Source organism: Rissa tridactyla, chromosome 4 (assembly GCF_028500815.1).
Source record: "Rissa tridactyla isolate bRisTri1 chromosome 4, bRisTri1.patW.cur.20221130, whole genome shotgun sequence".
Taxonomy (NCBI): domain Eukaryota; kingdom Metazoa; phylum Chordata; class Aves; order Charadriiformes; family Laridae; genus Rissa; species Rissa tridactyla.
The window spans coordinates 38,516,615-38,534,105 of NC_071469.1; the positions used below are offsets into that span (position 1 = coordinate 38,516,615).

The 17,491-nt window shown below is 34.4% G+C and overlaps 1 protein-coding gene across 4 annotated transcripts in view; it reads left to right on the plus strand.

Annotated features, from left to right (window-relative positions):
• RYR3 (ryanodine receptor 3) overlaps positions 1–17,491 on the plus strand; it is a 233,618-nt gene that overhangs the window by 56,735 nt on the left and 159,392 nt on the right. For all 4 annotated transcript variants that reach the window (XM_054198046.1, XM_054198047.1, XM_054198048.1 and 1 more), the window contains exons 3-10: positions 638–745; positions 3,414–3,488; positions 4,483–4,561; positions 7,111–7,223; positions 7,667–7,766; positions 11,055–11,148; positions 14,977–15,051; positions 15,898–16,054. In XM_054198046.1, the coding sequence (XP_054054021.1) occupies positions 638–745; positions 3,414–3,488; positions 4,483–4,561; positions 7,111–7,223; positions 7,667–7,766; positions 11,055–11,148; positions 14,977–15,051; positions 15,898–16,054 (801 nt within the window). The remainder of the gene's footprint in view (positions 1–637; positions 746–3,413; positions 3,489–4,482; positions 4,562–7,110; positions 7,224–7,666; positions 7,767–11,054; positions 11,149–14,976; positions 15,052–15,897; positions 16,055–17,491) is intronic.

A 17,491-nucleotide genomic window follows, 5' to 3' on the forward strand; every position in this document is an offset into this window, starting at 1 on the left:
TACTTTCCCATCACATATTTATGTACGTTGATGATTCCTCTTTTTTTTTTTTTTTCTTGGACACATCAATGACAATAAATTGTGAAAAAAAAAATCTGCTGTTCTCGAATTGAGTGTAAATTTAATGTTTCAAAACCAGCAGACATATTGATACAACAATTGAGAAGATCTCCTAAAATGGTTCATATTATTATATCATGAGATTCTGAACCTTTGCCATGTAGCGACAGCTATAAGTATGTTCAGAGCATCAACCTTATATGTCAAATAAGATCATAGACCTTTTCTTCTGTTTTGTCGATGATGTTAGAGAACAAATACAATGTTCATGGTGTAATGCTAAAAGACAGGAAAGCAATAATCTGCAGAGTAAAACTTTTCACATTTGAACATGAAGGTGTTTCATTTTACTGTGAGGGAATACAGCTCTAGGAAAAGTAAAGTTACTGCACTGACGTGTTATGAAGAATGGATTTATGTTATTCTCACACAGGGAAACAGCATGTATTTAAAAAAAAATGAGTAAACATTAAGTATGGATTTCAAAATTAAAATTAATGTGTGTTCAAACACACTTTTTGTCCTGTTTCACCTGCTCTGCTGATCTGTTCTTACAGTGTTTAATTTATTTTTACAGTATGTTCCTCCGGACCTTTGCATCTGTAATTTTGTCCTTGAACAGTCCCTATCTGTCAGAGCCCTTCAAGAAATGCTGGCCAGCACAGGGGATAATGCTAGTGAAGGTGTAAGTAAATTGACATAAAACAATTTTAAATTTCTAAATATGGATTGTTCTCATTTCTTTCCTTGCTCCAGGATTTTCTAGGAGAGGGGCCATGTGTCAAGGCAGATTCTACGGTTTTCCTGTTTTCCTGGGATATTATTGCTCCACTATATCATATTCATTTCTCTTTAGAATTGAGGAGCAGGTGCAGTTAGCCTTGTGAAATATGTATTGTTCTCATTTTTTCATTTTTCTCTTTTTTTTTGATGAGTCAGCCTTAAAATTGCAAGTGATTCACTTAAAAGCTTTCAGTAAAAAAATAGCATGAGGTGTTTTATTGCTTGTACTCAGTATGCATACATTTGTTACAAACTGACTACATGTAATTTTCTTCTGACCACCTGTCTATATTTACATTTGATTTTGCTGTTAAGGTTTTCCTTGTCGATTAAAAAAAAAGTTGTAATTTTTAAAAGTATTACATACATATACACTGTTACATGATGTTTTTCTGGTTTTCTTCCTCAAGCAGTGGTAAGTTCCTGCAGGATATACTATTTAAAACCATTTCTTATGGACAACTTGTTTTGCATGAGCCCTTGGAATTTTTTTATGTATTGTTTTTGATCAGCCTTTTATAATGATCTAAAAGTTTGCTATGTTCTCTGAACAACCAGCGATAACTATCGTATATTTGTTTCCAATTTTTGCAATAATCTAACACATTTTCTATGTGAGTCCAGAAAATCATTATCCAGGAGTTTGGTTTTTGTTTGTTTTTTTTTTTTTTTCTACTGTGTGTACTGAGAAATTTTATGTAATTGTATGAATCATATTGTAAAAGAGATTATACATAGTATTCATATAATTCTGAGAAGTTTCTCAATAAATTTTACTACATAAAATTACATAAGACTGTCTGCTATCGGTTAACAGGATTAAGTTCCAGCATAACCAGGTCCCAAATACCTATTTGTTAATGTCTTTGTTACTAGCTAGAGAAATAGAAGTAAGATGTTTATTTCATTGCTGTTTTAATAAAAGACCTCCACTGAATTGCTTTTAGATTTTTATTCCTTCTGTTTGGACAAATAACATTTCTTCTTTAATCCTTTGAATTAGTATTCTGTATGTCAAGCTACAGAATGTAGTAGTTTCTCAGCGTGATGTCTTCTAAGTTGGGGTTCTATAGAACACAAGTTGTACATAGCTTATAAACCTGTTGACCTGATTGGTAATTTAACTAATGTATTGTTCATAGAGTGCAAAATCATTTGCCTACACATGAATAACTGTCACTTGAGTTCCTGGAACTGTCTTGGTCCCTTCCACATGAATCCAAGGAAAAGAACTGACCTTAAAGGCCTTTCTAGCAATATGTAACGTACTAGAGACAAACCCTGTTCTAAATTTGTATTGTGGGGAATTATCTTTAATATTTAACGATTGCTTAAACATAGCTGTAACAAGAAGACCATAAAGTAAATGCTCTTTTAAATGGGAAAAAAAAATCTGTCTCTGTGTGTGAGAAGAGTTTCAAGCAATTACATAAGAAGTCAGATATTCTTAAATCAGCACTTTCTAACTTGTTATCAGGATCTGGATGTTAGACCTTTTATTATTATTCAAGACTTAACAGTTGCAAATGTTATGATCTGGACTGGGAGAAAAAAATGAAGTATAGTGTTGCCCACCATAGTATAACTAGTCTTAACATTATTCGTTATATCCATAAATCCGCACAATTTGGAGATCACTTTCCTACAAAAGTGCTTTATACAATTTACGATCAAGGATTTAAAAAAGAAATTAAAAGAAATCCTAGTTTCATTGGAAACCATCACAATAAATCAAGAATTTAATTTCTTTGTCATATTATTTATTTAAGTTTGAATTAGGCTTGTTATTTATAAACAACTAGGAAATAAGGTGGTAGATGCAAAAAGAGGCTGAGAGAAGCAGACTTGAAAACCTATAAAGCTTGTTGTCTGTTGTCCCATAGATAACTTGTTAATATTCTTCCCTTGGAATTTATTTTCTTCTAGTCACCAAAGGGAGCTCAAAAGTTGTGTGTTAAATTCTCTAAAGGAAGAGTGTGGAAAATCCAGTTATGCCTTTCCCTGATCTTGTTATAAATTTCCATATTAAAAATTAATAATTGTGTGTGGTTGAAATTATGGATGCAGTTGCTTTAATGAATCTGGTAAATGCTTAAGATAACATAAATCCTAGTAAACAGATATCCTTAGTATGTGCTTAAACTATCGTGGACAATAGGTACATCTTTCCTTTTTCAGATTTCAGCTTGTGTATGTGTATATATACTAATTTTATTATTGTTTTTTTAATGCCTCTGAGAAGTTTATAAGAAAGGTAAGCAGTATCTTATTTAATTTAAAACATATTTTTAAAAATGCTGTGGTTTTGCTTAATTATAATAAAAATTAAGTCACAATATGAGTCTTTGACAAAGACTCAACAGGAACAACATTTGTTCCCTTGGCAGATATTTGGTTGTTGCTGTAGCTACTTCATTGTTATGATTTTTGCCCAGTATATACGTTTCATAATTTGCTTGAATATTTGCACCTGTTACTTGAACTGTAGTAGTTCTTCACGTTGTTACATAGTTCTGATCGTAGTCCAGGCACTGCAGTGGAATTCTGACCTTCTCTCTCATGTTCTGTAGGCAGCTCAAGGGGGTGGTCACAGAACGCTGCTGTATGGCCACGCTATACTACTTCGACATTCGTTTAGTGAAATGGTAAGTGAAAGAGCACTTGCACGGAATGAGTAAAGTGAAACTCAAACAATCTTTATATCAAAATAAAAGAATACATAAATTTGGAAGAATGTTCTTTCTAAGTTCTCTTCTCCACTGGATGAAAAATTTGAATAGCTTGTAGTGTCTCAGCACAATGGAAGTGGCCTTAATATTTTAAATCGAGATTCGTCAATCCATTTCACTCAGAAATGTATCTGAAGAGCTCGTTTAGGCATGCATTATTTCTTTGTCCTTAAGGTGTTTTGTTTAACGATAATTCCATTAGCAAGTTGCTGTTATCGCAAATTAATTTGTTATGATACCTGTTATTTTTTCCATCATATTTTATAAGATAAGGGGTTCCTTTTATTATCCCATAGTTCCCAGAGACTATGCCCACAAACTTGCTATCTTCAGGCTACCTTGGATAAATTTTGTTTCACTATATTGTACAACTGGAGAGTTTAAACTCTTCTGGATCTTTGCCTTACTAGGGCCCATGAAAGTATACCTAACAGGATGTTGAAGAAATGAAAAGTCAAGAAAACAGCTTCCCTCCTTTTTCCTGTACTAGAAGACTCTATATTAGTCTTTAAACTTTGTTACTTACGTTTATGAACCATACAAATTGTAGTTGCCTTGATATACCAGAATTGCAAGTATGATTACTGCCTTTTGGTATGTTTGCTATGTTTTCCTGAAGCAAGCTTATTTCAGTAATGCTGTAATAAGATGTTTGCCTGTTCCTATCTGATGAACTATGTGAAACTTTGGAAGGCAGGAGCTAAATTGCACAGAGAAATAGGTGCTGGAGTGGAAAAGGATTTTGATGTTTTGAAGTCAGGGAGAGTTGTATACAAAGAACATCATGCTTAAGTGATTTGAAAAATTAAGCACAGGCTGATAATAAGATGGAGTAATGTAAATATTAATTTGGCATGTGTGTTAATGGATACTGTTGGATTTTGTTTTCAATAACTTCACTGTTTTGCAGTATTTGACATGTTTAACATCATCAAGATCCCAGACGGATAAACTTGCATTTGATGTGGGACTACGAGAAAATGCAGCAGGTATGGCAAGTTATTTTTGAAGGAAAGCGTGTCACACAGTTCTGTTTTTAGAAGAGGCGGCATTGAGATTAATGGCACTGTGAGCTTATGAATGTCATGTTTATGTGTTCATGACGGATAAGATGACTGAAAGTAAATGATGACTGTCAGTACTGATGACTTTCAGTAAGTTAACTGACTTCATGTAAGACTGTGAGAATGCCTTGCAATTAAACTGAGTTACCACAACTGCAATAACACTAGTGATAACGGTCAAAATAAAAAAATTCTGTTGAATAAAACAAATTTGATGCAATTGTTTTCTATTTTTATGGTTTGTCACTTGCAATAGAATTAGGGTATGGAAAAGACATGTATCAGTGCATTCCCAATATACATTGTGACCATGCAACAAAAGAAGTATGCAACTTTTAATGCAGGAAAACAGGAAAAATGTAACGAGCACATTGCTAAAAGAACCGAAGAAAAACAATAGCATAAAATGGAGCACAATAATAATGGGACAGAGTGGAAGAGATACAACACAAACAAGAAATGATGAGAAAGCTTTAAAATCTAATTAAGAGATTTCTGGGAGTACTGCCAGTAACAGCGCTGCTGACAGAAATATAGTTAAAAAAAAAAAAAAAGCTTCCATGAAATCACATATAAACTGTGAGATGCCACTGGGAGCTGTGTTAGATGAATTTAAAAGCAACTCAGCCACAGAGTGCCACAAATAGGTTTACATGGTGCTGTACACGTAGTGTTAATGGTTACTGAAAGCAATGAGTACTCATCAGAAAATAACAGGTCACCCTGTAGTACCCAGCCCCATATACCTTGAAGGGACAATCTAAGTATCTGTATACCATCTCATTAATGTGAAGCTTCAAATAAAGAAATGCCAGTTGTATTAATATAAACCTGTGCTTTCTATTGGTTTTTATTATTATTTTGAAAATAAATTAAAAGCAAAATAGACTATTTGATGATGGAGAGGCACTGCCAATGTAGGTGTTAAAATGTTTGTGGACCAGGATCTTTGAAACTTCCTTTTCAGGTGACTCTCATTTATCTACATGACTTTCTGGTTTGAATGAGTGAAGTTTGTCTTTCAGTTGTTTGTAACCGTACAGAAAATGGTTTCAGACAGGTACTAGCAGCCTGTTACTTGATTATATCTGTGGTTGCTGCCTTAGATGGAGACCATTTTCTTTGTGCATATCGATAAAAGGAATGTTCCATCTCTCTGAAAATAGTTTGAGTGAAATCTGTCTTTATAATTTTATAGTTTTTTTCAGAGTTATTGTCCATGTGTCTGCTTGTGCCCATGAGGCTTTGTAACGAATATCTGTAGTTGTCTCATATTGGTATTTGCTTAACTGCACGTATGTGAAAAGACCCTTGCACACATAGGTAATAAATAAAAAGCAACACAGAAAAGGAATGTTTAGTTGTGTTTCTGCACAGAGGATTTTGATAACTACTGCATGATTGTAAACGTCATAAACTGAATACCATATCACTTCCCCTTGCCCTACTCCCCCCCCCCCCGAAACTGTCCTATTGAGTCAATTTCAGCTGCAGGAAGTATTCTTCACCTAGCAGGTACTTGATGAAAAGCCACTGGATATTTGAAGTTACTCTCTTTTAAAGATTTATCACTTTACACTTTTACATTTAGGGATGTAAGTTTTATTTATTGTCTTGTTTATAATTAGATTCATAAGCTTCAAATTTTATTTTAAGGAGGTTTTACATGAAATTTCTTAGTCGATCAAACAGATTTTTGTGCTTTGTCCTATGCTACCAATTTTGCCTTTGTTTAATTTTCTCCCACTTTGTATCGCCCAGTAAGAAAGCGGTATTCAACTAGTTTTCTTCAGGGTCTTACCTAAACCCTGAAGCCTGTGAAATTGTGGAATGAATTAGATAATCTTCCCAGAATCGGTGTGTGTGTGCATGCAAAGTAATCAGGAGTCTTACATTTAATGTGTAGAAAATGTTCTATGGCTGTCACCTGTAGGCTTGTCTGTCCTGTAGTCATATGGTCTGTAGTGCAAATGGAACTGCTCCCAGAACTGACATTTGTAGTGTAGCAATATTGTAAAGTTATGGAGTATTTGCTTCAAAATCCCATGTTCTGAAACATAAATGAAACTTAGAGTGGAAATGATACAGAAGATTGTGAATTAAATATGAACATTAAGTACAAGCAGACACAAAAGGTGATAATTAAGACTGAGGTAGGTGTCAGCAATTTACTGGCAGTGAGAGCCTTGAAGGGAAGGCAGTTCTGAGAAGTGTTTTAAGAAAAAAAACAACAAAAACATAAAAAGAGAAGTATGAACTTCAGCGATGAGAAAGATTGCTTGACAAAAGGTTTCAAGGAAAAAGAAATTCAAATGGATTGAATGGATCGAAGAGGAATGAGGTGGTTTTGTAAGGTGAATGTCTTATGTGACATAATTCTTTATTATGTTATTTCAATGATGTATGAAGATATCGTTAAATTTCTGGGGAGTTGTCTGTTTTGTATAGCTTTGATAAGTATCTCTGTCCTTTAGGTGAGGCATGCTGGTGGACAATACACCCTGCTTCTAAACAGAGGTCAGAAGGAGAAAAAGTTCGAATAGGTGATGATCTTATCCTGGTCAGTGTGTCTTCTGAAAGATACCTGGTAGGTTTGTTTGTTTAGCAAGTAGGCACATGATGGGAAAATACAAAGTGCTGTGAGGAGTTGGGGAAAATGGTTGGGATTCTTATGAATGAATTCATATGAATTTCTAATCTAGGAAATAATGCCTGGTTGTAATGCACTTTTTTTCTCAGGGAAATGTTTCCCTAGAACAAGACTGTTTCCTTGTCTTTATCCCAAGTTGTACTTCATCATTACCCATCTTGGAAAGTGTTTATTTCTGTAACTGTAGAAGATTTCTAAGCTGCAGCTGGAGTCTGCTGATTAGATTTAGAAAAGGGTTCATTTTAAAAGCAAGTGACTACTGATTTTTAACGAATATTTGTATATTTACTTTATTTATGTAGTTTGTTGAGAAATTAATATACTAAATGTTTTTAAGGGCATAAATTTCACTGTTTCCTGTTACTGTTGTCTTATTTCAGCATCTCTCCATGTCAAATGGAAGTATTCAGGTGGATGCCTCCTTTATGCAGACACTATGGAATGTACATCCTACATGCTCAGGAAGCAATATCTCAGAAGGTTTGTCATTTTGTTTATTTAGAAATGTATATATTTTAGATGACTTTGCATTGCTTTTCATAAAGAGTGAAAATGAAAAAAAAAAACCCACCCTAGAACATCAAACCAAAAAGCTTAATGAAAATAAAGAAAATGAGCATAGGAGAGAAGAATAACGGAAGGGAAAATGGGGAAATACAGATACATCAGCTGGATTAACTGAAGGAAACCTAAATAACTGCTGGAAATTTAGAATAGCAAAGCATAAAAAGCTGCATGAGAAATGAAGACTGAGAGCGCAACAGATGAGTTTATTGTCTTCAGTTTCATTTTGGGGACTAGGTGTTGCAGAAAAACTAAACCCAGTAAACTTAGATTTTGTATAGGATTTTCAGTCACCGTGTAACAGAGATAACAGAAGGGAGATAAAGGTATGTGCAAATGGAAAGTAGGTTTCTCATAGGTTCTATTTCAGTCTCAGTTGTGTTTTGCTCAATATGTTTGAGGATGTTTGCTCAATATCCTTTCTGTATTTTACAGCCATGCATCTGTATTGTCTCTCTGTAATTAATCGTCAGTGAAAATGAGCTCTCTAAACACATCCTCTTAATCAGCCTTAAATCCCACACCACAGAGTCAAGATTTCTTTCTAGGTAGTTGATTGCACTTTACAACCATGTTTGAGAAGCATCACCTTATTCTGTATGAGAAATGTCTTATTCTGTAATGAAAGGCTCATCCAGTCAATCTTGCTCCTTATTTCAATGCCATACTCTGTCATTAACGCTGTCATAGCAAACATTGTAATTTACCTCTGCCGTTCTCTGTAGTATCAGCCCTCCACATTCATGAATGTCTTTAAGTCAGGATCATTTTGTATCACTCGGCCCTAAAACCAATTGCTATTGTGATATAATAATACAGAGGATCATAGGAAAAAGTGGAGCTATAAGGGACCTGAAAGAGACGTTGCATTTCCCTGGGATCAGCTATACTAAGTCTTGATAGAAGCAGACTACCCTGGTGCTAAAGACTAACAGTCACTAGGTTTATCTGAACTGTGGTCAGGTCCTTCTAACCCCAAGTGGTTTAAATCAGCATCCCACAGTGTTTCTGTGCACTGGCCCATAAGAAACTTGTTTCGGAGTGTTTGTAGGTTTTCATTTTATGAGTATATGGATTTTCCATGTAATACTTTCTGATTGCTTTCTGTTGCAAGAAGTATGTTATGCTGGAGCCATATATTTATAAACGGCTGTCTGGTCCCCTGCCACGATGGATCATAAGCAGAATAGAGGTTAACTATGGAAAAGTCTCCATGTTCTCAGGGTTCACAGGTAAAACAAAACCAAGCAAATAGAAAAGCCATCCCATAGTAAAATTTGGACAAGAGGAAATGGCCTCAAGTTGTGCCAGGTGAGGTTTAGGATCGATATTAGGAAAAATTTCTTCACAGAAAGGGTTATCAAACATTGGAACAGGCTGCCCAGGGAAGTGGTTCAATCGCCATCCCTGGAGGTATTTAGAAGACAGGTAAACGAGGTGCTTAGGGACATGGTTTAGTGGTGGATTTGGCAGAGCTAGGTTAATATTTGGACTCAGTGATCTTAAAGGTCCCTTCCAACCTAGATGATTCTATGATTCTATAATGAGCTACGCAAAGAGTTCATGGAAGATCAGTGGTATATTTTAGATTTCTGTAACAGCAGGTATTTCGTAGCTGAATTTCCTAAATGCTTAGAGGCACAAGGTGGTTGAGGTTGTAAGGAACCTGGTCCAATCCCCTGCTCAAGCAGGACCACTTAGAACAGGTTGCCCAGGGCTATATCTAAACAGCTTTTGAACATCTCCAAGGATGGAGACTCCAAAAACTCTCTGGGCAACCTGTGACAGTGCTCAGGCACCTTCACAGTGAAAAAGTGTTTCCTGATGTTTAAATGGCACCTCCTGTGTTTCAGTGTGTGCCCATTGCCTCTTCTCCTGTAACTGGACACCACTGAAGAGACCCTGACTCTGTCCTCTGTACACTGATGAGATCCCCCTGGAGCCTTCTCTATTCTAGGTCAAACAGTCCAAGTTCTCTCAGCCTTCCGTCATGTGTGAGGTGCACCAGTCTCTTAATCATCTTAGTGGCCCTTTGCTGTACTTGGAACCCTTGTACTGTTCAAGAACGGACACACAATCCAAAACTGCATAATTAAAAAAAAAAAAAGGATAGGGTGGGATAATCAGAAAAGTAGGTTTTCCATGTGTCAGTTATTTTCCAACTACTTAGGCCTAGGTTTAGCTTTATATACACTTCTCAGAATCGTTTACATGAGGAATGATCATACGTCAAAAGACTTAGCAGCCTAGCTCAAGTTGAATGGACAGACTGGGAAAGTGGGATTTCATGAGTCTAAAGTTGGACTGGACAACATACATTTTGTGATGTTTGAAGTACTTTTGATGGAACATACATATCAGGAAAGTATATTTTTTTCTCATTTTTCTTTGCTTTGACCTTTTTATAAATTGGCAACAGGATAATTGCCAGTTACCATTTTCCTAATTCACAAATTTGTATTGAATCTGCTGCACAATATGAAAGTTTCCTTCTACCCTTCCTCCTTTATGTGTGTTTGTTCTTTTAAAAGGCATTAATTTCACTTACAAGGTCAGAACAGTTTGGACTGAGGGTCTGATGAATCATTCTCCTCCTACACCATTTTTTCTTTTCTTTTTTCTCTGAGGCAAAGTGCCTGCTTTTGACCTGTAGTCTTTGTGTTAAATGGGTTGGAAAGTTAGCTTCCATTAAACTTAATCTTCAGAACTGCTAAGTGTTTTTCTGTCCTCTGTCTCCTGCTGCTGCTGCGCCATTTTGATACACATCATAAATGTCAGAACAAAATGATGAATTCACCAAATTATGTTGTATTGAGAACATTTAAATTGTATTAAGGGGAAGGAAACTGGTATTATATATTTGATTTTTTGCTTTTACCTAAAGCGTTCAATTTTCAAAACGGTAATTGTTGTAGAAGTTTTTATTTTCCTTTTCTGTCCCAGAATCCTAATTTTATTTTTAAATGGTAAGAGATTGCTTTCTTTTTGTCTTCATTTTCAGAAGAAATATTTTCAAGTGAAAAAGATATTAAAAAATAATATGTTGTCATACTAAATTTGTTCTTCTTGTTTAATTTCAGTTATGAGTGAAAATTTGAACAGCAGGTTTCACATAGGTCTTTTGAACTTTGTAAATTTTTTTTGAGGGTGTTACTTTCATATTGTCAATGTTCAAGCTAATGAGAAAATTTGCTTCTTGTACAGGATATCTTCTTGGTGGGCATGTAGTACGTTTTTTCCATGGCCATGATGAGTGTTTGACAATTCCATCTACAGATCAGAATGATTCACAGCACAAGTAAGTGCTGATACGTTTTTTTTGTACATTTCCTTCTCTCAAAAAAGAAATATATCGTTGATTGTCAGCTAAATTTGAGGTTAGGTAAGTTAAACACTCTTTACAGCAATCTCTAATTAGGCAATGACATTGTTACAAGAAGTTGAGACCTCCTAAACAGAAAATCAGTCATGAGTTCTTTTATTGATGAAATGTAAGTGGTTGATTTCCACTGAGATTTCAGCCAGTTACGTTGTCTTTAATGTGTACTACTATAAGCAGAGGTAAGCAAGCATTAGCAGGGAAGATGGTAATTAAAAAAAAAAAAAAATCCTTAAAAACTTCTCTGAAAGTTCAGCCTCTACAATGATTTTTGTATTTGTATTTTTTGCAACTTTTTGCAAGTTCTTGCTCTCTCAAATTTGATTGATACGTTAAGATAATTAAATGACTTTTGTATTAAACTTAAATCTACAGTTGTTACATATTATGTTGATTTATTATTTGAATTTGACTTTGCATTTTGCTGATTACAAAAAGCACAGCAAGCTAATCATTTTGATACACAAACCCCCATCATTAAAAATCATATTCAACAAATAAGATCTCTATACTTGTTGTGGCAAATAAGTTATGCTTTAGGTAATGCGATACTGCAACTAACATTCAGCTATGTCAAGTAAACTTTTCAGCTCTAAATTTTCCATTTTTATATTTCTGTGGAGTAAAAATGTCTCCAAAGCCAAAAGAAAACCCAAACTTCAAAAAACAAAAACTTCACTTCTTGGTGATTTTTTTTTTATTGCTCTTCTCTTCACATGTTTATAGAAAAAAAGATACAAAGTTTGCACTGAGTGTGAAAATGTGCATACCTAGTATAAAAATACTGGCAAAAGTACTAGGATCTAGATGTGTTGTCTGGAACAGATGTCATATTCAGACTAATTTTCTAATAGCCAGTCATAATAAGGTTAGAATAGGTGTCCAACCTTTTCAGTATGTTCAGAAATGCTTTACTTTGCTATTGCTTTTACTTATCTAGAAGCCAGATATAGTTAAAACCAAAAATAAATGTGGAGCCCTGTTGCCTTGTATGTTCTTCTCCTTAATGTATGCTTTGGATGTATTGTTACTGCCTTAAGCTCTGCTTCCATTTTTTTACAACTATGTAAATAAAACAGTAAAATGAAAAAGGTTTATTTAACTGAATGAAATCTATCCATTTATATTCCCAAATTGGGGGAATAACATGGATGCTATATTGAACATCTTGAAATGTGTGATTGTGGTACAACGTGCTAAGATCAATGATTTGGAGTTGTCCTGTCTTTTGTATTTCTGAGCTGCATAATAGACATAAGGCCAAGTTTTTACTGTGTCATAGTTGTAGGAGTCACATTTACATTATACAAAACAAAATGAATACATGAAAAAGACCAAATAAGATTAGGAACAGGAGAAAGAACTGTAGAAAATGGTTGTGTTTATTTCCATTGCTTTGTTTAATCAGTTTTGTGCATTCCATTAGGAGTATTAAATAAAAAGTTAGAGAAGAGTAATAATTTCTCTTTTCATAGAGTAGACATTTAATTTTCTGAAGAGACTGCTCTATAAAATTTTCTGTAGAGACTGCTCTATAAAAATTCACACAGTGACTATTCTCTGCCAAGAATCCTAAGGTTTTTTATAACAGGCCAGGTGAAAATACAGGGGATGGAGTTACTGAACATGGAAAAGGCAGACTTGGTAAAAGCTCAGAATAAGATGGATGTGTGTATGGATGGATGGAATCAAGGAGAAGATGAAGAAAATGTTATGTGGATGCTGTTGTGAAAGAGCAATTCTCTCTTACTTGCAGTTTTGTTGCTGTAGGAGCAGGTCACTAACGCTATTACAGTGTTGCATATAGAAAAAGCTGGAAAAGGGTTAGAGCATGTAAGTAGTATACAAGTTTAAGAAGTATAAAAGGTGAACAGAGACATAGCTATGGTATTCCTAACGTGAAGGAGTGCTTGAATTAGGCCAAGGAGAAATGAAGGAGGTCAAAGAGAATGGAAGTTAATTATTATTTTTGAGCTTAGCTAGGAGGAGGTCATTAGAGTCTGACAAAAGTAACATCAGTAAGGTGAAAGGGACCAAAGAGGATCTGGGATGAAAATGGAAAACAAAAGCTCCAGAGAGTGTGTATATGGGTGTATATATACACACATCTACTGTGTATTCAGCATATTCACAAAATCATAGAGCAGCTCAGGTTGGAAGTTACCTCGAAAGATCACATTCATGGAGTCTGGAAACAAAGATGAATTGATTGGTATTTCTTTTGTTGTCATTTTGATACATAATGTATCAAAAACATTATTACAGAAGACAAAATGTGTGGGAAATTCTAGTACCTTTACTATGAGGAATATATATTCTTATTTTTATGGTGCACTATCATTTCAAAATTTTTGAAATCACATGTGTGTTCTTAAATGCAACTCCTTAATAATGGACAGGTGTAGATCTACAACTCCATCATCTTATAAAGATACTGGATGCAAATGGTTTGTCACACTCATGCATACTTCATGTTAATCTGTAGGTTCTTCCTGGAACGTGTTGGTGTTGCTCAAGAAGCAGAATATCAGATAAATTAAAACCTTAAGTATTCTCAACAGAAGAAAAGTTGTATAAACACTTGCTGAGATAAGAAAAACACAACTTCCATTTCACAAGTTGAGTTCCAGTCCCAGAGTTTCACGAGGACAATGCTAAACAGATTATTTTTTTTCCCATTAACTGTTGAAAAAGGAAAAGAATTTGACAATTTGAAAAGCCAGTTAAAATTCTGCATTTCAAAATACTACTTTAATTTAGAACACACTGTATAACAGCTAGGTTGTGACGTTTTTATGTATGCATGTGCATCATTCAGTCAAGTTTGCCAGAGCAGGAAGGCAGATTTTAAATTCCCTTGCCACACATTTTTTCAGGTAACGGAAGTATAATAGAAGGCCCAGATACTGTACGTGCTATGTATCCTGAGTTTCAGATCAAGACCTTTCCTATTATCCACTGTATTTCCTTTATCCATTACATATGAGAAAGGTTATAGAAATTCTGGTGCTTAAATGACAAGACATGAATGATTACTGAATCGTGTATTCCTGTGAGCAGGAGTAATCCACCATATTTCATATTTGATTATTGAGTAAAATGTTAGTTTCAGCACTAGAACATGTCACTAACCCCCAGCCAGTAATTTGAGAAAACTAGATTATATTAAAGGCTGAATCCCTTCATTTCCTGTTTTTTATTTCTCTGAGTTTCCTAAAGCTAATATATAATTTTATCATTATTATCTGTTTTGTAAGGATTGTAATACAAAATTTTTTGGTTTATCACCACCATTTTTGTCTTTTAATAAGAATGTTAGAAGTTATTCTAGGAATTAATTCTCTGATGTTGTGTTCATGCAGAAAATCATTAATGTATGCAAATGTGTGTACTTATTTTAATATTGTGTTTATATGTATTTAAGAACATTAGTAATTTAGATCAATCTCTTGGGAACTCTGTGAATTACGTATTTTTATGACTGATTAAATAACAGCAAAAGTTTCTCAGCCGCTTTGAAGGCAAAGTATTTTATCAGCTCCTGAGAGAGAATAGCTTAAGGGAAGTAGCCTGACTTACCTGGGACATTCAGATTGTGTGTCGTACTCTGAGTGATAAGTAGGAATCTCCTGTCCATTCAACTCCATCTGTTTAGCTGGGGAGAAGTGAGTCCTATACAGTTTACAGAGGAGTAAGTTATAAATACTGTATAGCATAAGAGGATGATCTTTTGAATCTTTTCTGTAGGAGAGTACTTTATGAAACTGGAGGAGCTGGTGTTCGAGCAAGGTCTTTGTGGAGAGTAGAACCCCTTCGAATAAGGTATGGATATTTTTTTGAAAGTTTTTGTTAGCAACACTTGTTAACAGCAATTCAATTGTTGCAGACCCTTAAGGCAGAACATGAGGAATATATTTGTCCTGCTATATGGTATGGTTAGTATTTTTTTTTTTTTTTTTGTGTCTGTGTCCCATATCAAAAGCAGTGTTGCCTATAACATACATCTGCTTGAGACATTGCTTCTGTCCAAAAGTAAAATGGTTTCCTAGTTTTCCCTTGAAATTTTAGAAGCATGGGTGGAAATCAGAACAGTAATATGCATCATTGGTGTCTTTTTTTTGTTATTTTTAGACTCTATCTCCCTCCTAGGTGATTAGTTATCTGTTACCTTGTTAAAAGTGAAATTTCATGTATATACCAAAAGGGTATACCTTTTCCAACTTTGATGACCTTCTGAACTATATGTTTGTTTTACTCTTAGTGTGTTTGTGATTGCAAATGGAATACTCTCATAACTAAGAGAGATGTAGGGTAGTTCTTTGGAATGTTAAGTCCTCACTTAAGTTTAATTCATTTGTTTAGGCGGTCCACTGAAATACAGTGTTTAACTTACACTTCAGTATTTTTCAGAAACATGTAGGATTTTTTTATGGACGCTGTATGTAACACCCTAATGAAACAGAGACAGGGTATAGAAACAAGAAAATTAAAGCTATAATAATTTCCAAGGTTCCCTTTGCAAGTGTATTAACAGTTTTGCATCTGTTTTAATGCAAATATTGAAATCAATAGTAAAAAGGAATATATGTAGCGCATTCAATCTTCTGAATGTCCTTTAAAGCCACAAATGGTAATATTTGTTTTGCTTACTTTATTTCAAATGTCTAGCTGGAGTGGAAGTAACATCAGATGGGGACAACCTTTCCGTCTTCGACATATTACAACAGGAAAGTACTTGGCTCTGAATGAAGAAGAAGGACTTGCAATGTTAGACAGAGAAAAGTCAGACACCACATCTACTGCCTTTTGTTTTAGAGCATCAAAGGTAAATAACATCAATGCAAATTTGTCTGAAAAGTGGAGCACTCAAATACTATATCTGAGTTGGTTCAAGGACTTTATAAATCATTTGTAATTTCTAAATTGAAGCAATTGACAGGGATTACGCATGTAAATACAAAGGTAAACAGCCTGAGTTGAGAGTAACAGAGGTTTTCTTGAGGGAAAAAAGGGATGATGAATAAATTTTAGAGTAAACTAAACTGTCAACAAGTTAAAAAAATGAGATTGAAAACTAATACAATGAAAGATAGGGTGGTTTAATAGGAATGCTTTAATCATTATAGAATCATTTTAGTTAGACAGAATCTCATTAGAATGTTATTCATTCCAGCTCTATCTTTCATAATTGAATTCAATTGAATTCAGTTCAGTTGGGCAAAATTCTGCCCTTACTATTCTTTGTGCAGTGTGTTGATAGGTGAATTGCAAGGAAAATGTAGTCAGTGATTTCTAAACCATATGTTTTCAAACTGTGCTCTTTATTGAGCTGCTAATTGCATGTCACTAGCTTTTTCATCATTTCCAGCTGAGAAAAACAGTACAAGTGAGAGAGAATGAAGAATGATTATAGAAGTATGCAAAATTAATAACTTATTTTCCAGAAAGTGAAAGGTTTTTACACGGAAGATGATGAGAAGTTTTTACATGCTTTCGTGATATTACTTATAAACAGTTGCCATAGCTGCTATAATAGAGTTTTATTAAGTATGAGAAATTAAATGTTCCATGTAATTCTGAATGCTGCATGGTCCCTGAAGGGCAGTGAAAATGCATCTTTAAAGTTAGATATATACTAGATAAAATCTAGCATTAAGGGTCTTGACAGATGCTAGACTTTTGTTAGTATAATAAAGCAAGTAATTCTTTTTAGCATGTTTAAAATAGTAATGTTTATTTTATTAGCGTGACTGCATATGGTATGCTGAGACTTTTAACCAATGAAAATAATTGAAAAACTATCAGGAAATTTCCTTGGATTGCTAGATGCCCACCAAATAGTTTTTGGTTCTTTCTTCAGTGTAAAGGCTTTGCAGTGTAGATTGTACGTACGATGGTGTGCAGGGGAATTTATTACAGCTGTAATTTTTTCTTGATTTTTGGCAAATCATGGCACCCTGGTAAGGATGGTGAGTATGCCAGGAATGCTGCAGTTACTGGTTTAGCAGTGTGTTCAAATTCCTGTAACTTACTGTCTAATTGGACACTGGCTGTCCTGCAATTTCTTATATACATATAAATGTATACATTTTAAGTATACAGATTATATGTTTATGTATACGTACCCATAAAATAAATCATTTCTTTTACATTGAATAAACATTCCCTATTTTCTTACTTTTTTTGTTGAGGTGTATCTCAAAGGCATATATGTGAAATTTGTTACAATCCCCAAAATGCCTAAGGTGAAGTACAGTAGTAA